The sequence below is a fragment of the Podarcis pityusensis genome (assembly GCF_964106645.2).
Source record: "Podarcis pityusensis genome assembly, chromosome: Z".
In the NCBI taxonomy this organism is placed as follows: domain Eukaryota; kingdom Metazoa; phylum Chordata; class Lepidosauria; order Squamata; family Lacertidae; genus Podarcis; species Podarcis pityusensis.
Window position 1 is genome coordinate 46,781,095 of NC_138044.1, and position 23,491 is coordinate 46,804,585.

At 44.5% G+C, this 23,491-nt stretch overlaps 2 protein-coding genes across 3 annotated transcripts in view; one reads left to right on the plus strand and one right to left on the minus strand.

Moving 5' to 3' along the window:
- ARHGEF6 (Rac/Cdc42 guanine nucleotide exchange factor 6) overlaps positions 1-23,491 on the plus strand; it is a 373,875-nt gene that overhangs the window by 140,609 nt on the left and 209,775 nt on the right. The gene's annotated exons all lie outside the window — the stretch shown is intronic.
- VGLL1 (vestigial like family member 1) lies at positions 3,956-23,104 on the minus strand. Of its 2 annotated transcripts, none has more exons than XM_080990126.1 (4): positions 22,896-23,104; positions 20,797-21,002; positions 19,373-19,783; positions 3,956-6,409 (listed from the first exon to the last, which is right to left on the minus strand). In XM_080990126.1, the coding sequence occupies exons 2-4, from the start codon at positions 20,978-20,980 to the stop codon at positions 6,369-6,371; spliced, it is 636 nt and encodes a 211-aa protein (XP_080846252.1). In that variant the 5' UTR covers positions 20,981-21,002; positions 22,896-23,104; the 3' UTR covers positions 3,956-6,368. The 2 variants fall into 2 exon arrangements, with proteins under 2 accessions (XP_080846252.1, XP_080846251.1); XM_080990125.1 differs by having other exon boundaries at positions 20,773-21,002; positions 22,896-23,090.

The following is a 23,491-nucleotide window of genomic DNA, read 5'->3' on the forward strand; positions in this document are numbered from 1 at the left end:
CTTGGATTGCAGGGCTCACAATTACTGCAGCATCCTAATAACATCCACATCATCAGATGCCTGAAGTTGGCTCCTGATTCTTAATTTCATACAGTCCTTTGAATCCTTAGGTTCGTATATTTGGACAAATTCATAAGGATAAGGTTATCGGTGGCTACAGCCATGAAGGCTGTCTTCCTCCTTCACTGCTGGAGGCAGTATGCCTCTGAATGCCTGGGCATCAACATTAAGAGACCTTGCATCTTGGGTGAATTGGATTGAAAAGATCACTTACAGTTTCTGGAGTTCAAAGGCTTTAACCACAGAATGGACTATTTACAAGATAAGCAGAGGTGAGAGAGAAATAGCAGAAATCCTATCTCAACAAGCTGGAAGAGGACAACAAACAAATAATGGCTCTACTTTTAGGGGTGGAATTAACTTAGAGTCTTAGACAAAGTGAAGACTATAAGCAAGTGCTGGCTAGCTTGCAAGACAAATAGTGCCCTCGTGTGGTTTAAAGTAAAAAAGGTAAAGGGTAAAGGGACCCCTGACCATTAGGTCCAGTCGTGGCCAACTCTGGGGTTGCGGCGCTCATCTCACTTTACTGGCTGAGGGAGCCGGTGTACAGCTTCCGGGTCATGTGGCCAGCAGGACTAAGCCGCTTCTGGCGAAACAGAGCAGCGCAGGGAAACGCCGTTTACCTTCCCGCTGGAGCAGTACCTATTTATCTACTTGCACTTTGACGTGCTTTCGAACTGCTAGGTGGGCAGGAGCAGGGACCAAGCAACGGGAGCTCACCCCGTCCGTGGTTTAAAGTAGCACATGCATAAACTAATTCAGGAGAAGGAAAGGTATTGCTTTTCTCCAGCAATCACAAGTGTGTGTGGTAGGAATGTGGCAGGTCCTGCTTAGAGTTTTCCTAGTGACAACTGGCATGATGCAACCAAAATAAGATTTATTTTAATTCTGGTGTATGTGTGTGGGAGAGACAGAGAGAGAGATTTAAGCAAATACTTAACTTTCCCATTATAGGGCTGCATATGTCTCTGGGCCTCATTGAGCACAGTGGTACTTGCTTCTGGGCAGTGTTCGAAACTCCCATTGTTCTAGGCGCATTTTGCAACAAGGATTTCATTAGCGTGAGCAGCTTCTGAGCTTTGGACGCAGTACTGCTCCTAAGATTTCAGATTAAAACTGCAGAGTGGAAGGAAAGGAGGACCATTTTTCTGCCTCCCCACTTCCAGCTACTCTCTGAAGACTGGAGAAGAGACCCTCTTAATAATATTAGGGGGGTAGGCAGGGGAAGGACTAGAGACCATGTGAAAAATGAACTTATTTTAGCTGCAGTTTATTCATTTTCAGCTTTGTATTCTTGTTATAAAAAAGCACACCTAGACATTCCATTGTTGTACCCATAACCTAGGTTTAAGGTGCCATTTAGCTCCTAGTTTTCATATCTCAGTTTCTAACACTGCTTCTGGGTAAACATGTAAAGTGCTGAATTTGGGCAAGATGGTGCCCTGTCTAGGCACTTGCTTTTGAGCAGGCATAGGCAAACTCCGGCCTCCAGATGTTTTGGAACTACAATTCCAATCATCCCTAGCTAACAGGACCAGTGGTTAGGGATGATGGGAATTGTAGTCTCAAAACATCTGGGGGGCTGGAGTTTGCCTATGCCTGCTTTTGAGGATCCAAAGCTAAACCAGCAAAGTTTGCCAATAAAATTATAAATTCAAAGATCATCTTATTAACCATCTGTGGGTTCTATCCTGCTACTTTTTACTCAAAGTAGATGCACTGGAAAGTAAGGACAGGGTTTACATCCATTAATTTCAATTCGTGTCCTGCCTATTTCTCTCAATTTCACAATGGGCAAAATTCTGTTTCATGTATTATTTCAGAGACTGCAATTAGGTAGGCTCACCTTTAAATGTAAGCTGAATTTAATTTCTTCCTTTATCCCTAACTCTTGAGTAAAACTTAGTTGGATCAAATCCTACATCATCAGAAAAATCAGCATCAAGTAACTATCATGCTAGTTTTCTGAGTGATGAGTAACTTTCGGGTGAGTTTTGGAGCAGGCGCTATAAACCAGACATCATGTGACCACAACTTTTTTTTATGGGCATCTGTCTTTGTTCATGTCTGGTGACTTCTTTCATTGCCTTTAAGTTGCCTCTAGTAGCTTCTTGAAAGAGGATTACTAGACACTTGTCCTTGTCTGAGGTACCTCTTCAAAATCCTACTTTCCCCCAGAGAGTCAATCTAAGCAAGACAAGCCATTTGAGCATAGCCATAAAGTTCAAAGCCACCTGCCAGCCCAGTCATTGAGCCTGCAGAGGTCTGTTCAATTCCCTCAGAATGAAGAAAACCTCTGTGGCTGTGGGGAATAACAGTGGGAGCTCTTGCATCCTGTGTGCGAGCTTCAGGTTGGCTACTATGGTGCAAACTTGGGTAAGCCAGCAGTCCGCAACTTTTGTGGGTTTAGGTGCACATTTGGACATGTAAGAAACTGTCATGGTTGCCACAGAATACCCATTTCACTGAAGAAAAGTGGGAATACTGAGACCCACCCCAAAACAAATAGGCAAAACATCTACTAAGCACACCCCAAAACAAACACAATAAAGTAGGCAACATCTCCCAGCTAACAGGGTTCTGATGGGCGACGGCTGCTGCTGCTGCTGCTGGAGGCAAGAAGCTTCTGAATACTATTTGCTGGAAGTCGTGTGGAGAACGGCTTTTGCACTCAGGTCCTTCCCATTACGGTATCTGGTTAGCCGCTGAGAGAACGGGATGATGGGTTACATAGGTTTAGAAACGCAAGGCTCTTCCATTACTAGCAACCTGCAGTCCTGACACTATTACCTGCTGCTTGCACTTTGGGGGTGTGGGACAATATGCAGAGGCCATTCTGCTTTCAATTTACTGACTTGAAAATCATGGTGCCAACCCAACCACAGGCAAACAAGCAGCAACAGCAAAGAGAGAGGGCGGCATATTTTCTCTGTCCTCCTTTATCCTCTAAGGAAGGTGTGAGAAACCTTTGGCTCTGTGGATGTCACTAAACTACAGCTTCCATGCAGCTTAGCAAGCAAGGCCAATAGCCAGGGACGGTGGGAGCTGTAGTTCAAAAACATCTGGAGGGCCAAAGGTGCTCTAGTGATAACTCAAGAAATTAGGACTGTGTTGAAAACACCCACAGACTTTATTCAGCCTTGGCCCTGTATATCTGAAGGAGCGTCTCCACCCCCATCGTTCAGCCCAGACACTGAGGTCCAGCTCCGAGGGCCTTCTGGTGGTTCCCTCCCTGCGAGAAGTGAGGTTACAGGGAACCAGACAGAGGGCCTTCTAAGTAGTGGCACCTGCCCTGTGGAATGCCCTCCCACCAGATGTTAAGTAGATAAAGAACTACACGACATTCCGAAGACATCTTAAGGCACCCCTGAATCAGGAAGTGTTTAATGTTTGATATTTTACTGTATTTTTAATATTTTGTTGGGAACGGCCCCAGTGGCTGGGGCAACCTAGTCAGAGGGGTGGCATATAAATATTATTGTTGTTATTGATCCCAGAAACATAAGCTGCAAATTTGTTTCATCTTTTTACAAGTGCTCTGAATTTGTGTTAAACTGTAAGGGATTTACTGCTGCATTTTGAAATATTTCAAACTATAGTTTGTTAATCCAATTTTGAGGAACTTCTTTTTGTTCAAAGGCACCCCTGTAAGTCAGGGCTGGGGAAGCAAGTAGCTGGACTACAGAGTCCATCACCCTTGGCCATGCTGGCTGGGGCTGATGGGAGCTGAAATCCAGCAACATCTGGAGGGCCCCAGGTTGGAGGAAGCTTCCCTAAGATTACCTAACTGCCCCGCTGATGCCATGAAGAACAATCTCCCTTATTGTGGACCATGTTTTACTTGGCCAAAAAAACCCTCTGCCTAATGCATGAAGCAAGTTGGTGGGTACACATATATATACATAAACATAATAGTGCATTTTATTTAAGCAAGTGCATGCATAATAAGCACTGTACACAGATTTAAAGAAAACAAGTGCTTGCTTAGTCAATCTACAATGTAAGAGACTTGTCACAAAATGGGGGGGGGGGGAGCTACCAGATTTCCAATAATCCAGGCACACTTCCTGCTCGGTAGGATTGTGCATCAGATCCTAAACAGGGTCACCTGACTTTGGTTGAGACAGCTCTTAATTACTCAGGACCCACCCAGAGTGACCTGAGGCTGTTGAAAGGCAAGCTGATGAGGCTGGGGGAGGGTGGAAGGAAGAGAAGAGGCTGGTAGCCTCTGCTGGGTCTGCTTCATCAGTGATTCCTTGCAGGGAAGACACCACAGAAGCGACACCCACAACATTAAATGCTGTGTCTCTTTCTCCCATCCATTCCTGACCACATATTTAATTAGGGGTTTAAAACCCCAATTAGGCATTAGGGATGCCCCCCCCCCCAAATCAAATCAGGGCCCAGATCCAGGTTGGGTCAGGTCAGCCCAGTATTTTCCTGCTTTGGATAGGGGTTGATCTGAAGTGCTGAATCTGACTCGTCCTTTAGGCTTAGCTCTTTGGCACACTTGCTGAAGAGGCTGGCAGTAGTAGACCTTGGCATCTCAAATCTCAGTGGTGCCCTGTGCGACGACACACACACACCTGCCTCTTGCCTTCCATTGAACTTCATAGTTGTGGGCCTTCTGCTGCATCCCAGAAGCTCCATGCCCTGTGTAACCAAACCGGTCACACACCTCTAGCTCTGCCCTTGAGGTTGGCTACTGCTGAGGCAGATGTAAGCAGGACAACTTGCTTCAGAGAGAAGGATGCTCATAAATCAATGCATGGATTCTCTTTCGATTTAGATGCTGCAGTTCATCCAGACTTTAAGCAACTCAGAACTTGGTGACTGCTGGTTTACCTCAGATGGGAGCTGACAGTACAAGAAGCGCCATATTTTAATTTTGGGGAGGAACAGAAGCCAGATATATATATATCTGCAGCACCAGATGGTGGCAACTCAGTACAATCTAATGTTTTGCCAAGTCTTCCAGAGTAAGGGAGAAATATACAAAGCCCAGAGGAATGAAAGCATCAGCAAGTATGACAACACCTCAGTGTCCCAGAGAACACACTATTGACTTTTTCCACCCTCAAGGGAGACCTGCAGAAATAGCATTTTCTGCTCGTGCTGGTTTTTAAAGTGGAAAAAGAAAATGATTACTCACTCTCTCTCTCCCTTCTAGTAAACCAGAGATGGAAACAGGCAATTGTGATTTCTGTTGCAAAAACAACGCTTGGTTCTGAAAGCAAGAAAACCCAGATTCTTGTGTAAATTAGGCAGTGTTGCATCAGTGTGCAAGTTCTGCCTTTCAATAAGGGCCTGCAGATGCATTGCTTTGCATTTAACAAGAAAACTGCTGTGTTTCCCCCTCCTTTTACTTCTTCCAGTCACATAATCTTTTTCTATTAAATTTTCCTCCTTTAGAGAAGAGTAGGAGCTGAGGGATCTATAGCAGGGTGAACTGAGAATGTTCTTCAGAAAAACAAGTAGGTAGCCGTGTTGGTCTGCTGTAGTCAAAACAAAATAAAAAAATTCCTTCCAGTAGCACCTCAGAGACCAACTAAGTTTGTTATTGGTATGAACTTTCGCACACAAAAGCTCATACCAATAACAAACTTAGTTGGTCCTTAAGGTGCTACTGGAAGGAATTTTTTTTATTTTGTTTCCTCAGGAAAACAAATAATTTTCACAGCCATTAACACATATAAGATATTGGAGAATCTAGACTGACACAATGATCTCTAAGGTCTGGCTTTCTTATCACACCCCATAGAGTTTTTACACCTGCAGCCTTGCACCACAGCTGGCACTTCTCTTCTCTTTTGATGGCCAGCAAACACTCTGGAAGTTGATGGCAAGCTTCAGCTGGTGTGAAAAGTAGGATCTGGGGGTCTTCCAGATGGAAAGAGTCTCCATGTGCCAAGCATGCTGCATTAGGGTTGTTGAAAAGGCAAGCAAAAGGGAAATTAAAAAACATGGTGTACGTGGTAGCATGTTCTTGTATATAGACCAGGTGTTGTGGGGGAGGGAACCTTTGGCTCTCCAGGTGTTGCTGAACTACAACTCCCATCAGCCCAGCAAGCCTGGACAAAGGCCACTGATGATAGGAGCTGTAGTCCAGCAACATCTGGAAAGCTGAAGATTCCCCACACCCAGTATATATATTTTCAAAGGAGCACCGAAAGGTCTGCAAACGGAGGTTGGAGGTGGGGGTGACTGATGTCCTCCTCTTCATCACAGTGGCTGGTTGTTGTTGTTTGAAAAATGTCCACACAGGAGATTTCTCTGGGCCAGAAACAATAAACAAATGTGTCCATTTTCTAAAAGTAGAGATCTCTTCTTCTATCATTTTCAAGCATACCTGGAAAATAGGGAGGATATTAGTGGGGAAATAGTTCATCTTAAAGAGGAGGATATTAGGGGCAGGAAACAAGGGAGGGCTGATGGAACCTCTGCATTTCATTTACTTATGACTACAGTGGTACCTCGGGTTAAGTACTTAATTTGTTCTGGAGGTCCGTTCTTAACCTGAAACTGTTCTTAACCTGAAGCACCACTTTAGCTAATGGAGCCTCCTGCCACAGCTACGTGATTTCTGTTCTCATCCTGAAGCAAAGTTCTTAACCCGAGGTACTATTTCTGGGTTAGCGGAGTCTGTAACCTGAGCTACCACTGTAAAGATAATTATTTGTGTCCTCTGGTTGCTCCAGTTTTTTCTCTCTCTGTAGCAATTTACAGTACAGTGTGAGAACTAAGTTCACGGTTGGGTTTTGTTGTGTATGTCACGTTTGCTGTTAATGTGCTTCTTGTCTGATAAAGTTTCGATGATTAAAAAAATTAATTAAGTAATAATAATTAGGCCCATGCTGTTCAATAAACTAATCTGTTCAGTTACGTGTAGGGAAGCTTTTGGCCCTCCAGATGCTGCTGAAGTACAACTCATATTAGCCAATGTTGCCGTTTCACCAGGTTGCCCACACCTGCCCCAGAGCAAAAGAGAAAACATTTAATGCTATTCTAAGATGGTTTTTGCCTGTTGCTATAAACTCTTGGATTAAAAATAATAAATCCTTACACTTATTAACTGTGTGGAAGGCACATTGCTAGACCATCAAAATATTTTAAATCTATTCATTTAACCCAGGCATGGGGAAACTTGGGCCTGCCAGATGAACTATAACTCCCATCACCCCTGACCATGCTGGGGCTCATGGGAGTTGTAGTTCAGGAACATCTGGAGGGCCAAACACTAATTCTATACCCCCCCTCTCTCTCTCTCTCTCACACACACACCTATTTAATTCTCACAACAACTTTGTGAGGTAGGGTAGGCTGAGAGAAGCATGACTGACCCAAAGCCAGCCAATAAGCTTAGGGACCAGAGGGTGGTGTGCCAGTTAACCATTGCATGGGCTCTCCATCACTGCCTGGGAGATGAGGGTGAGCTAGAAAAAAGGCCACGGTGGAGGCAATTTTTTCAAGGCAACTGCGGTTTCAGTTACTATAAACAGACCCTAATAAATGCCCTGCGCAACAGGCGGGTCGTTCTGAAAAATAGCTCCGTAATCAACACGTCTCAAAAGACACCAGTTTTGAATACTTAGAATCATAGAATCATAGAGTTGGAAGAGACCACAAGGGCCATCGAGTCCAACCCCCTGCCAAGCAGGAAACACCATCAGAGCACTCCTGACATATGGTTGTCAAGCCTCTGCTTAAAGACCTTCAAAGAAGGAGACTCCACCACACTCCTTGGCAGCAAATTCCACTGTCGAACAGCTCTTACTGTCAGGAAGTTCTTCCTAATGTTTAGGTGGAATCTTCTTTCTTGTAGTTTGGATCCATTGCTCCGTGTCCGCTTCTCTGGAGCAGCAGAAAACAACCTTTCTCCCTCCTCTATGTGACATCCTTTTATATATTTGAACATGGCTATCATATCACCCCTTAACCTCCTCTTCTCCAGGCTAAACATGCCCAGCTCCCTTAGCCGTTCCTCATAAGGCATCGTTTCCAGACCATTTTGGTTGCCCTCCTCTGGACACGTTCCAGTTTGTCAGTGTCCTTCTTGAACTGTGGTGCCCAGAAGTGGACACAGTACTCCAGGTGAGGTCTGACCAGAGCAGAATACAGTGGCACTATTACTTCCCTTGATCTAGATGCTATACTCCTATTGATGAGGCCCAGAATTGCACTGGCTTTTTTAGCTGCCGTGTCACACTGTTGGCTCATGTCAAGTTTGTGGTCAACCAAGACTCCTAGATCCTTTTCACATGTACTGCTCTCAAGCCAGGTGTCACCCATCTTGTATTTGTGCCTCTCATTTTTTTTGCCCAAGTGCAATACTTTACATTTCTCCCTGTTAAAATTCATCTTGTTTGTTTTGGCCCAGTTCTCTAATCTGTCAAGGTCATTTTGAAGTGTGGTCCTGTCCTCTGGGGTGTTAGCCACCCCTCCCAGTTTGGTGTCATCTGCAAATTTGATCAGGATGCCCTTGAGTCCATCATCCAAGTCGTTGATAAAGATGTTGAATAAGACCGGGCCCAAGACAGAACCCTGTGGCACCCCACTAGTCACTCTTCTCCAGGATGAAGAGGAACCATTGATGAGCACCCTTTGGGTTCGGTCAGTCAGCCAGTTACAAATCCACTGAGTGGTAGCATAGTCAAGACCGCATTTTACCAGCTTCTTTACAAGAATATCATGGGCCACCTTGTCAAATGCCTTGCTGAAATCAAGGTAGGCTACATCCACTGCGTTCCCTTCATCTACCAGGCTTGTAATTCTGTCAAAAAACGAGATCATGACTTATTTTTCAGAAATCCATGCTGACTATTGGTGATCACAGCATTCCTTTCTAGGTGCTCACAGACTGTTTGCTTAATGATCTGCTCCAGAATCTTCCCTGGTATTGATGTCAGACTGACTGGGCGGTAATTATTTGGGTCCTCTCTTTCCCCCTTTTTGAAAATAGGGACAACATTTGCCCTCCTCCAGTCTGCCGGGACTTCGCCTGTTCTCCAGGAATTCTCAAAGATGACTGCCAGTGGTTCTGAGATCACATCTGCCAGTTCTTTTAATACTCTTGGATGCAGTTCATCTGGCCCTGGAGACTTGAATACATCTAAACTAGCCAAGTATTCTTGTACTATCTCCTTAGTTATTCTGGGCTGTGTTTCCTTTGCTGAATCATTTGCTCCAAATTCTTCAGGTCGGGCATTGTTTTCTTTATCGGAGAAGACTGAGGCAAAGAAGGCATTGAGAAGTTCAGCCCTTTCTGTGTCCCCTGTTTGCATTTCACCATCTTCTCCTCTGAGTGACCCCACTGTTTCTTTGTTCTTCCTTTTGCTACGAACATACCCATAAAAGCCTTTTTTGTTGCTTTTAACCTCCCTAGCAAGCCTGAGTTCATTCTGTGCTTTAGCTTTTCTGACTTTGTGTCTACACATGCTGGCTATTTGTTTGAATTCCTCTTTGGTGGTTTCCCCCCTTTTCCATTTTTTGTACACATCCTTTTTTAATCTTAACTCAGTTAAAAGTTCTTTAGATAGCCACCCTGGCTTCTTTAGGCACCTTCCATCTTTCCGTCTCATTGGTATTGCCTGACGTTGTGCTTTTAGTATCTCCCTCTTAACAAACTCCCAGCCATCATGAACTCCCTTTCCTTTTAGTATTACTGTCCATGGGATCTCACCCAGCACTTCCCTAAGTTTTATGAAGTCGGCTTTCTTAAAGTCAAGAAATTGAGTCCTAGTATGCTTGGCTGCTCCTTTCCGCTGTATAGTAAACTTCAGAAGAGCATGATCACTCACGCCTAATGATCCTTCCACTTCTACCCCACTAACCAGGTCATCAACATTGGTTAGGACCAGATCTAAAATGGCTGTTCCTCTTGTTGCTTCTCCCACTTTCTGGACAATGAAGTCTGCAAGGCCAGTGAGGAATCTGTTTGACCTTATGCTCTTGGCTGACTTTGACATCCAACAAATATCCGGGTAATTGAAGTCCCCCATTACTACTATCTCCCTTCCTTTTGCATGCTTGGCCATCTGTTCCAGGAAGGCATCATCTATGTCCTCCGTTTGACTAGGGGATCTATAGTAAACTCCCACAATGAGGTCACTGTTATTCTTCTCTCCCTTAATTTTGACCCAAATGCTCTCACTTTGGCTTTGAGGTTCTAAATCTTGGATCTCTTCACAGGTATACACATCCCTGACATATAACGCCACTCCTCCTCCTTTCTTGTCTGGTCTGTTTCTCTGAAATAGATTGTATCCCCCCATTATTACATTCCAATCGTGGGCCTTATCCCACCAGGTTTCAGTGATGCCTATTATGTCATATTTAGTTTGCTGTACCAAGAGCTCAAGCTCATCTTGTTTATTTCCCATGCTTTGCGCATTAGTGTACAGACATTGAAGTCCATTAATAATTCCCCCGTGTCTCTTATTTAAGGATTTTTTCCTCCCACCACTATGTCTGCGTGCTGTTTGCTCCATTTGGTCTATGACATTTGGATGATCATCTTCATCAATTGATAGACTCCTACCTTCAGGAGCACTGTCTCCCTCCCCCACATTAGTCAGTTTAAAGCCCTCTTGATGAGGTTTCTGAGATTTTTGGCAAAAACATTTCTCCCAACCGTTGTGAGGTACAGCCCATCGCTTGCCAGAAGTCCATCTTCATGAAACTGCAGTCCGTGATCTAAGAATCCAAACCGTTCCTGTTTACACCATTTGCGAAGCCAGCTGTTCACTTCCACTATTTTTCCCTCTCTCCCTGGGCCACGTCGTTCAACTGGGAGGACAGATGAGATGACAATTTGTGCATTTAATTGCTTCAATTTCCTGCCTAGAGCCTCGTAGTCTCTTTTGATCTTCTGGAGGCTATTGCTTGCAGTGTCATTGGTTCCCACATGAACCAAGAGGAAGGGGTATTTGTCAGTGGGTTTTATGATTCCTTGCAGTCGTTCAGTTACATCTTGGATCTTAGCCCCGGGGAGACAGTACACTTCCCGAGACATCTTGTCAGGCCCACAGATCACTGCTTCTGTTCCCCTCAGAAGGGAATCCCCTATCACCACTACACGCCTCCTCTTAGGTTTGGTCGGGGTTCTTCCGTGAGCTGTCCGCTCCAAGGTCGCCTGCACATTCCCTGAGGACTGACTTTGCTGCTCGTCTTCATATACCTGATCGACTGTAATGAGGGAGAGATCCTCAAATGGAGTCTGCTCTTCGTCTTCCATGCTAGGGGAGAAGACCTCAAAGCGACTGTGTATTTCTAAACAATCAGAGCGAACCCTGGGCCTCCTACTTCTTTGAGTCACGTTTGTCCATATATCTGGCTCCTGTGTTGGTGAACTAGCCTCCTTCTCAGGGGAGTCCCCTGTCTCCTCCTTGGTGGAGACGGTGTGCTCTGTTGCTTCCAAGAAGAGCTCCAGCTCTCTAATTCTTTGGAGCGTAGCTACACGTTCCTCCAGTTGCTGGACTTTGTCTTTTAAGAGGGCAATCAACATGCAATTGCTGCAGGTAAAGCTGCCTGCAACCTTTGGCAAGATGGCAAACATTGCGCAGGAACTGCAGGCGACTGCAGCTGTTCCCTCCCCCTCCATCTTGAGAACGTGTCGTTGGGGGTGGCTACAGCGGTCCTCCATCATAAAAAGCATGAAGACAGGACTAATAACTCCCCCCACAAAAAAAACCTAGGTCTCCCCCAACAAACGTTTGAGACTAGCTCCCCTAAATCTAAAAGATGGATCAAACTGTGCGTGCCTCCTCCCACAGCTAATCACCTGCCTCAACAGAAACCCTGCCCCCTCTGACCTTTGCACAGGGAGAGCAGCTAATCAGCCACAAAGAAACACACACACACAAGAAAACCCTTTTTGCTCCTTCTTCAACTGCTGCCCTGCAAAGAACATCATCACCCAACCTAGCAGATCTAAGGCAACACCAATGCCAAAACCAATGGAGCAACTTAGGACACCATCCATCATGGTTGTAAGAAGAGCCCCAAGACAGCTCAAGCAAGTTGTGACTAGCCCTGTCACTCTGAAAATGCAACCAAAACACATTTTTGAGTTTTACACTATATAGTCTAATAAACCCTAAGCACCATAGAATAAACCATAGAATCATAGAATTGCGGAGTTGGAAGGGACGCCGAGGGTCATCAAGTTCAACCTCCTGCCATGCAGGAATCTCAGTTAAAGCCTCCATGACAGATGGCCAGCCAACCTCTGCTTAAAAACCTCCAAGGAAGGAGGATCCAAGACCACAGAAAGAGTCTGTTCCACTGTCAATAGCTCTTGCCATCAGAAAGTTCTTCCTAATGTTTAGTCAGAATCTCCTTTCTTGTAACTTGAAGCCATTGGTTTGAGTCCTACCCTCGAGAGCAGGAAAAGACAAACTTGCTCCCTCCTCCATGTGACAGCCCTTGAGATATCTGAAGATGGCTGTCGTATCTCTTCTCAGTCTCCTCTTTTCCAGGCTAAACATACCCAGCTCATTCAACCGTTCCTCCTCAGGTTTGGCTTCTAGACCCTTGATCATCTTGGTCACCTCTTCTGCACGTGTTCCAGCTTTTCAATCTCCTTCTTAAATTGTGGTGCCCAAAATTAGACCCAGTATTCCAGATGTGGTTTGACCAAGGCAGAATAAAATGGTACTTTTACTTCCCTTGATCTGGACACTATACTTTTGTTGATGCAGTCTAGAATAGTATTAGCTGTTTTTGCTGCTGCATCACTGTTGACTCAGGTTAAGCTTGTGGTCCACAAAGACCATGGGTAGGCAAAGTAAGGCCTGGGAGCCAAATCTGGCCCAATCGCCTTCTAAATGTGGCCCACGGATGGTCCAAGAATCAGCGTGTTTTTACATGAGTAGAATGTGTACTTTTATTTAAAATGCATCTCTGGCTTATTTGTGGGGCATAGGAATTCATTCATTCCCCCCCCCAAAAAAATAGCCCGGCCCCCCACAAGGTCTGAGGGACAGTGGACCAGCCCCCTGCTGAAAAAGTTTGCTGACCCCTGACCAAGACCCCTAGATCCTTTTCACATGTACAGGTAAAACTCAAAACATTAGAATATCATTGAAAAGTTCATTTATTTCAGTAATTCAACTTAAAAGGTGAAACTAATACATGAGATAGACTCATATCATGCAAAGCAAGAAATGTCAAGCTTTATTTGTTATAATTGTGATGATCATGGCGTACAGCTGATGAGAACCCCAAATTAACAATCTCAGAAAATTAGAATATTGTGTAAAGGTGCAGTAGCTATTCAATCCATAGCACCTGCAATGGGTTCCTGAGCCCTTAAATGGTCTCTCAGTCTGGTTCAGTAGGAAGCACAATCATGAGGAAGGCTGCTGACCTGACAGTTGTGCAGAAAGCCATCATTGAGACTCTCCATAAGGACAGGTAATTGCAGAAGAAGTTGGATGTTCCCAAAGTGCTGTATTGAAGCACATTAATGGAAAGTTATGCGGAAGGGGAAAGTGTGGAAGAAAAGGTGCACAAGCCGCAGGGATGACCGCAGCCTGGAGAGGATTGTCAGGAAAAGACCATTCAAACGTGTTGGGGACTTTCACAAGGAGTGGACTGAGGCTGGAGTTAGTGCATCAAGAGCCACCACACACAGACGGATCCTGGAGATGGGCTTCAAATGTCGTATTCCTTTGTCAAGCCACTCCTGAACAAGAAACAACATCAGAAGCGTCTTACCTGGGCTAAAAAAAAAGAAAAAAAGAACTGGTCTGTTGCTCAGTGGTCCCAAGTCCTCTTTTCTGATGAGAACAACTTTTGCATCTCATTTGGAAACCAAGGACCCAGAGTCTGGAGGAAGAATGGGGAGGCACACAATGCCAGATGCTTGAAGTCCAGTGTGAAGTTTCCACAGTCTGTGTTGATTTGGGGAGCCCTGTCATCAGCTGGTGTTGGTCCACTGTGCTTCATTAAGTCCAGGGTCAACGCAGCTGTCTACCAGGAGATTTTGGAGCACTTCATGCTTCCTTCCACAAACAAGCTTTATGGGGATACTGACTTCATTTTCCAGCAGGTCTTGGCACCTGCCCACACTGCCAAAATACCAAAACCTGGTTCAGTGCCCATGGGATTACTGTGCTTGATTGGCCAGCAAACTCGCCTGACCTGAACCGCATTGAGAATCTATGGGGCATTGCCAAGAGAAAGATGAGAGACATGAGGCCGAGCAATGCAGAAGAGCTGAAGGCTGCTATTGAAGCATCCTGGTCTTCCATAACACCTCAGCAGTGCCACAGGCTGATCGCATCCATGCCACGCCACAGTGAGGCAGTAATTGATGCAAAAAGGGCCCAAACCAAGTACTGAGTACGTATGCATGCTTCTACTTTTCAGAGGTCCAATATTGCTCTATTTGCAATCCTTGTTTTGCTGATTTCTTTTAATATTCAATTTTTCTCATATATCAGTTTCACCTTTTAAGTTGAATTACTGAAATAATTGAACTTTTCCATGATATTCCAATTTTTTGAGTTTCACCTGTAGTGCTAGTAAGCCAGGTGTCCCCCATCCTATATTTGTGAATCTGGTTCTTCTTGTCTAAGTGTAGAATCTGACATTTGTCCCAACAGAAATTCATTTTATTAGTTTGGACCCAGTGCTCAAACCTGTTAAGAACATATTGAATCCTGATTTTGTATTCAAAGGCATTAGTTATTATTAGTATTATTTAGCAAATTCGTATGACTCTCTTTATCCATAGATCTTAGGGCCGTTTACAACATGATGTTGGCATGTCAGCCTGCCAAAGGTGCCTAAAGATGTATAATGAAGGCGCCAGCTGAATTTCCCTGGGGAGAACATTCCACAAATGCGGAGCTACTGCAGAAAAGCCGTGTTGCCACCCTCTGGACCGCTCATGGAGGGCTACCTCTCCCTGTTTGGTGTAATCTGCAAATTTGATTACCACCCCTTCATCCAAGTCATTTATAAAGATGGGCCCAATACAGAACCCTGCAGCCTCCCACTTGTCTCTTTCTTCCAGGGTGATGAGGAACCATTAGTGAGCAACCAGCTACAAAGCCACCTAACTGTTACCTCACCCAGCCCACATTTTACCACCTTCTCCATAAGAATATATTGGAGGACTTTGGCAAAAGCCTTCCTGTGATCAAGATACACTACATCCACAGCATTCCCCTGATCCACCAAGCTTGTAATCCTAATTTAAAAAATGAGATTTGTCTGGCAGGACTTGCTTTTGAAAAACCAATGCTCGGTCTTAGTAATCACAGCATTCTTTTCTAAGTGCTCACCAACTGTTAAATGATCTGCTCTAGGACCTTTCCTGGTATTGATGTTAAGCTGACCAGTTGGTAATTACCTGGATCTTCTCTTTCCCCCTGTTTGAAGATGTGGACAACGTTTCCCCATCTCCAGTCTGTAGGGACTTCAGCTGTTCTCCAAGAATTCTCAAAGATTATAGACAAAGTCTTGGAGATTACATTCGCAAGCTCCTTGAGTACCCTTGGGTGCAGCTCATCAGGCCCTGGTTATTTGAATTCATTTATTGTAACCAGGTGTTCCCTTACTACCTCTTTTCCTATCTTGGGCTGCACTTCCCTTCTTGCATCATTTATTCTGTTAACTCCAGGTTGGGCACTACTTTCATTCTGGGTGAAGACAGAGGCAACTCCCTGTAACTGTTGGCTACTCGTGTATACTCTTTCTTCACGATTTCCCCTTTCTTCCATTTCTTAGACATACTCTTCTTAAATCTCAGCTCACCTGTAAGCTCCTTATGCAGCCACACTGCTTTCTTTAGATGCCTCCCACTTTTCTTTTTTGTAGGAATTGTCTGCTTTTGTGCCTTCAATATTTCATCTTTAAGAAACTCCCATCCATTTTGGAGTCCCTTTTCTTTGAGTATTTCTGACCATGGAATCTCACCCAGTATTTCCTGAAGCTTTTCAAAATCAACCTTCTTAAAATCCAGAGTGCATACCCAAGTACACTCAGCTTTCCCTTGCCTCTGTGAAACCCAAGAGGACATGATCATTTCCTCCAAAGTTTCTGAGGACTTCCACTTTGTCCATCAGTTCCTTCCTGTTGGTGAAGACCAGGTCCAAGATAGATGATCCCCTTGTTGCTTCTTCCACGTTCTGGGAAATGAAATGGTCAGCGAGGCAATTGAGGAATTTGTTGGACCTTACATTCTTGGCAGAGTTTGAGTTCTACAGATATTGGGGTAGTTGAAGTCTCCCTTGACTACTATATCTCTCCTTTTTGAATGCTTGGTAATCTGCTCTAGGGAGGCTCAAATATGTCTTGCTTGTTTCCCATACTCTGTGCTTTAGTATAGAGACATCTGAAACCATGAGTCATTCCCTCCGGCTGCTTCCTTATTGTAGTTTCCTAGCCTTTACAAAGTTTCTGCAGCACCACCTCAGCTTCCTGTGCATCAGTGAATGTATTATCACTAGTACCAGGTGTTCCCCTGTTGTCTGTAATGTTATCTCGCCCTCAAAATTAATTTAAAGCTCTTCTTATCAGGTTTGTGAGACTCTCAGCAAAGACATTCTTGCCAACCACTGTGAGGTGCACCCCATCTCTTGCCAGAAGTCCTTCCTCAAGGAAGCAGAGACCATGGTCCAAGAAGCGGAACTCTTCCTGATGACACCACTTGTGTAGCCAATGGTTTACTTCCAGTATTTTCCTCTCTCTTCCTGGGCCATGACCTTCAACAGGAAGCAGTGATGAAAAAACCACCTGTGGCCCAAGGCCCTTCTGCTTCCCACCCAGAGTCCCGTAGCCCCTTGCTATGGAAGGCTGTCTCTGGTAGTATCTTTTTTTTTTTTTTAATGATATTTATAAAGGTTTCAAAGAAAGAAGTTACATAAATAAAAAAAAGAAAAAAAGACAAAAATAAAAATACAAGAAAAATACAAAATACAGAAAAAAGGTAAAAAACACTTTAAAAAAAACACATCAATCTTTCCATACCTTACATTCATTTCCTTGCTTCCCTGACCTCCTCGCACCTCCTTTTTTTGTATTCCAATTCAGTTAGTTAATTCAGCAGTTTCTTTCCCTCTTTGTTTTTAACTTAACCCTTTAACTTAATATATTATAACTTTGGATTCTCACCTGTTAACAATCCATTTTTGCATACACCTTTATAACATTGCTGCTTAAACCACTTAACTTCATTCTGACATCATTCTAACATTCATTAATTTTGCAATATTTCTGTAAATAGTCTTTAAATTTCTTCCAATCTTCTTCCACCGACTCTTCTCCCTGGTCTCGGATTCTGCCAGTCATTTCCGCCAATTCCATGTAGTCCATCACCTTCATCTGCCATTCTTCCAGAGTGGGTAGATCTTGTGTCTTCCAATACTTTGCAATAAGTATTCTTGCTGCTGTTGTAGCATACATAAAGAAAGTTCTGTCCTTCTTTGGCACCATTTGGCCGACCATGCCCAGGAGAAAGGCCTCTGGTTTCTTCAGAAAGGTATATTTAAATACCCTTTTCATTTCATTATAAATCATCTCCCAGAAAGCCTTAATCCTTGGGCACGTCCACCAAAGGTAAAAGAATGTACCTTCAGTTTCTTTACATTTCCAACATTTATTATCGGGCAAATGATAGATTTTTGCAAGCTTAACTGGGGTCATGTACCACCTGTATATCATTTTCATAATATTCTCTCTTAAGGCATTGCATGCCGTAAATTTCATACCTGTGGTCCATAACTGTTCCCAGTCAGCCATCATTATGTTATGTCCAACATCTTGTGCCCATTTAATCATAGCAAATTTCACCGTTTCATCCTGTGTATTCCATTTCAACAGCAAGTTATACATCTTTGACAAAATCTTAGTTTTGGGTTCTAGCAGTTCTGTTTCTAATTTTGATTTTTCCACCTGGAAGCCAATTTTCTTGTCCAAATTGTATGCCTCCATTATCTGATAATAATGAAGCCAGTCTCACACTTTGTTTTTTAATTTCTCAAAACTCTGCAATTTCAGTCTATCTCCCTCTTGTTCCAAAATTTCCCAATATTTCGGCCATTTGACCTTGCTGTCTCTGGTAGTATCATTTGTACGTACATGAATCAAAAGGAAGGGGTTGTGGTCAGTGAGCTTTATAAGGCTTGGCAACTTCTCTGTCACATCATGAGCCTTCCAGGACATCCTGTTACCACCACACAGCCTCTGTTCCCCTCAGCAGGGAGTCCCCTCCTGCCACCACGCCTCTCTTCCTCTTCTGGGGAGTTGTTTTGGAGGAATTGGTACACTGCATCTTCCACAGCCACCTCTGTGTTTTCTGAAGTCTACAACTGCTGTCCTTGCTCCTCTGGCCCAGAATCAGTGTTTGAGATGAGGGCATGGAATCAATTTTGCAACTCCAGTGACGCAGCATGGCTACTGGCACTCCTGGTTCTGTGTGTCACATTCCTCCAGGTGTTTGTCTCCTGCAATGGGCAATCTTCCTCCTCCCTAGGAGCACCCTGGCTGTGTTGCTGTTCCAAGGTGGTCCACTTTGCTCTATCAAGAATTTCCTCATCTATACCAACAGCTCAAAGTGTGAATAAGTGGGCCTCAATTTGATGCACCCTCTCTGCCAGCCAGGCAACCAGCTTTCACCTGGGGCAGGCATAGTTTTGCACATTCTCAGGCAGGAAGTGTAACATGGCACAGGTGTTGCAGGTCACTGCAGCAGCTCCCTCGCCATCCATGTCTCTTGGTCCTATGTACACTGTGAGGCGGCACTCCAGGCCTCCCTCTCAAACTCCCCCACTAGATGCCCTCACAAATGCTCCTGTTTACATGTTTTATCATAATATCATACAATCATAATACCCAACCTTATTATCATACAATCATATTATTCAATGGTGATATCATACGATCATATTGCACAATCACAATATTGCACAATCATTCAACCAGTATTTGTTTCTAATTCATTCAACAGCAGCAATGGGCTGTTGTAACATATCAAGAAAGAAGATTCCACCTCAACATTAGGAAGAACTTCCTGACAGTAAGAGCTGTTTGACAGTGGAATTTGCTGCCAAGGAGTGTGGTGGAGTCTCCTTCTTTGGAGGTCTTTAAGCAGAGGCTTGACAACCATATGTCAGGAGTGCTCTGATGGTGTTTCCTGCTTGGCAGGGGGTTGGACTCGATGGCCCTTGTGGTCTCTTCCAACTCTATGATTCTATGATTCTATGATTCTATCCTTCCAGCATTTTTCATTTAAGTGCTTCTTCTCTCCTGGTCCCTTTCTATTTATAAAAGCCATAACAATCAAAGTAAGCCAATGTTTACTTACCTCCCCTAGAAGTTAAACTCTGGCTCATATTTTGTAACCTAGCAGAGCTGGTAGGACAAGCAGATCCAGAATTGAGAGGCTCCTGGACAGACGAAGGACACCTTTCCTGTTGCAAGAGACCCAGCAGGGACCCGTATTTCCCATCTGACACAGACCCCTGCGTCATATGCACATCGGGCATAGAGGGAGGGTACACTGAAGCTGCAGTCAAATTTGGGTTGTCCCCTGAAGGCAACTGCCATAGCTCTGTAGCTGGTGGTGTGATGCCCTGGAGAAGAGGAGGAGGATAGGGGCTTGTCGCTGAAGCAGCTGCATTATCATCGGAGCTGGATAGGTTTAAAGGAGGCGGTGCATGGTACGGCTTAGCCCATTGCGGCGAGAAGTTCCACTGCTGGGGAGATGTGTGGCTTTCTGTTTATTAAAATGGAGGAAGGATGTAATCAATGCATTTTTATTGCATTTTGAAATTGTTTTATAATAAATACAACCACCAAAAACACAGAGAGACCACACGTAACCCCAAACATAAGGATACTCATGACTAAAGGATGTGCTAGGAAGGCATCACTCAGTGGGCACAACCATGAAATCTTTTTCCTTCTTACCCTGTGCAAAGGCTTCCAGGAAGCCCAGCTATTGAAAGACAGAAGCATGCCCTCCAGCAATGTATACCAAGAACCACAGGAGTCTGGTCACCAAAAAGCTACTTCTGTTTTAGCACCTGCATTGCTTAAGTCCTCAAAGTATCTTTGCAAGAGTGGAAGGTAAGGAGAGAAAGCTAAAACAAATCTCTCCATCTCCAGTGACCCCACACACCCTGGGCCACCCAACCAAGTCCAGTTGTTACCAATCATTCCTGAGTTTGTATCTGTCATGGATTTGAATTGGTCTTTTGTATGTGCCGTGGCTGTTTTAGGCTGTTTCATGTATTTGTATCTGGGTTATAATATTGCCAATCACTTCATGGTGCTTCATGCAAATTGATTCATAAATGAAATGGAGACGAAAGAGGACAGCTGTTCCCCCTCCCCCATCACAAAAAGAGGCAGGAAAACACACAGGAAAATGTAGGGTATCACTTCTTTGATGCCACAGTGTATAACCTCCCTGCAAAGCAGTCACAATGACTGCTTAGTAAGCAGGTTGTCTGGAAACTATCATGGAGGCTGTGTGCACACTGCACATTCAAAGCACATTCTCTCCATCAAAGAATTCTGGGCATTGTAGTATGTTAAAGTTTGATGGAAATTGTGTCTCTGCGATGGCTAAACTATAGTGCACAGAATTCTTTGAGGGAGAGAACCACAGTGCAGCTGTGGCTGTACAAGTTTCTTGTCCACAGTGAGTCAACATTATTACATAAGTAACCAGCAGCCAGAAAATGTGGAGGAGAAGCTCACCATGTTTTACAATTGCATCCTCACCACTGTTCTTTCTGCTCAAATCCTGTGGAGTTTTGGATGCGCTCAATGCTCTAGAGAAGTGCTCATCCACCACACTGTTAATGTCTCCTTGGAAGTAGGTAAACACCACACACTGGGCTCCCCACTCTGTTTTCACAGGCTGCTTGCATTTGCTCAGCTTTGTGGAGTCCTTCCTCTCTTCCATTTCTAGGGACTTTTGTCTGTGCCTAAAAACGAAGAGAAACAAAGTGATGGAAGAGTGGGTTCTGGCTCAAAAAATACGCTTCATTAAACTATTTTTAAGTTGCAAATTAAAAGCAAAACAAACAAAACAGATGCAAGGGGTGGGTAATCAACAGGTTGAAAACGACTCAATAATTATACATACTGGTAATCTCAATACCGGTAATTTATTTCTGCTTTATATTTTCTTTACAGGAATTTTGAGGTGAAGAGTAGTTTAGAGTATATCAAGGGCAGGGAACAGGCTGACAGTGATCTTTACCTTTGTATACAGTAGTCAATAAAGGCTTTCCATATTTTCACAGATGGGTCTTAATCTCGTTTTCCTTAGTTTTTGTGTTACCCTAAAACCAAACTTTGCTGTATCATTGGTCACCGTTTATGTTCTGAGCTATCACTGCCTGTGCAGTCAAGAGCAGATTACTCAACAGAGCAGGGCAGGGGGTTGTTTGCCTGAAATTAGCTATGATGATGAAGAGAAAGAATTGCCTTTCTTGTTAAAGGAGATGGATACAATATAGGGTTGCTGGACCCCAGGGCAGAGCTGATGTCTCCAGGTTCACCTGCTCCCCTCCCCCATGGCAGGTGGAGGGGTTGACTCTCCAGGTAGGTAAGAGTGCTTTTAAATTTTATTATTATTAATAATATTTACTAATTATTACTGTGCATGCAGTCAGGAGTGCCAGCTTGGTCCTGCGACCGTGAGTGCCCGGGGCCGCGGGTGCCATGTAGTGTGCATGGCCCTGGCACTGAAATATGTTGGTGCCCAGCCCCTTAATGGGGAATTTTGTGGGTGCTCGGGCACCCAGGGCCCCAGGGAGTTGGCACCTATGCATGTAGGCTTGAAATTATACTTAGCTTCAGCCCACCAGAACTTCGTTAAACTTGTATTTGTTTTATTTGAATGACATGCTCTCAGTACGTGACTCGTATGTGCCATTCAGTATGGAGGGTTGCAAACTGCAAAGGATATGATTTAAAGGACCGTCATGTTAAATTTATCTAGTCCACCACTGTTGCAAAGCAGATGCCTCCTGGCAGTCCATGAAAAGCACACAAACAACACCAGCTTTCCTCTGCTCAGACTCACCAGCAACAGGTATTCAAGGGGCATATTGCCCCTTCCAGTGTTCAAGCTGTGATAGGCTGATAGCCCAAATAAGAACATATGAAGAGCCTGTTGGAATGGGCTAATGACCCATCTAGTCTAGCATCCTGCTCTCATGGAGATGCCCATGAGAAGCCTGCATGCAGGACCTGAGTGAAACAGCCTGCTTGTAATTCCTAGCAACTGGTATTCAGAAGCATAAAATCTCCAACAGTGAAGGTGGAGCATAGCCTTCTCCTCCACGACTTAGTCTAATCCTCTCTTAAAGCCATCCAAGTTGTTGGCCCTCCCTGCCTCCCGTGGGAGTGACCTCTGTAGTTTAACTCCACACTGCCTGAAGCACTTTCTTTTTGTCCTTCATGAATCACTACATCAGCTTTGTTGGATGTCCACGAGTTCTGGTGTCATGAGAGAGGGAGGAATGGCAGCACCAGCGCGCAAGGAGGATGCTTCAGCAGGTCTCTGGGGGAAACCATAACGTTTGCATAAAGGGTGTGTGTGTGGAAAATTCACCTCCTTACCCCCCCCCCATGGAAAACCAGGGCAAAAAGGTTTTTGAACAGAACTGCTGGAACCCTGAACAGATTAACATTGCAACATTTTGTCATTGCAAGTCCCATTTGACTATTGACAGGCCTCACGTCCTCCCATGATGTTACTTGAGCCCTTTAAATGCATTGGGATTGTCCCCATCCTCTCCTCTTACAAAACAAGACATATTTGGAGCTAAGGGAAGGTGTTTCTTCTCCAGCTACCCAGGTTTGCTTACCCCAACGTACTGCTTTCTTATCAGCCACCCGGCAGAGTTCCTGTCCCTCCATACAGCTCATACTGCAGTGCTCCAGGTTTCCATCTCCACGCTGATGCTGGAATTCCGCAGCAATCCCAGGGTGAAGAGAGGCCTGCGTCAGATCACACTACTTGTTCTCTGTCCTTCCAGCAATGACTGAACTAGGCGTATCCTTCAGGCTTGCTAGCAGGAATGTGCAAAATGCACCCTGACAAGTCAACCAGGTTTGGAGGTTTCAGGAATGAGGAAAATAAAAAGGGTTGTTTGGTTTGGGTTTCTACAAGGCAGCTTTTGGCAACGAGGCACACAAGCAACCTGAGGAACTGATGCATATATTAGAAGGCTAGACTCTGGTATCGTCCAGTGTGCCTGGCCAGGGTAAAAAATGCAGCTCTCTCCTACCCCTTACTGTGCAGATACTGAGTCGCAAAGGCAACCCCTTGTTTCACCCTCTCGGCTCCCTCCCACTCTCCCTGCACATCGACTGCCTCCCTGAACTTGTGCATGGTGCAACCTTTAAATCCATCCCTTCCCACCTCACCTCATTCCCAGCTGTAACCAAATTTCAGGCAATG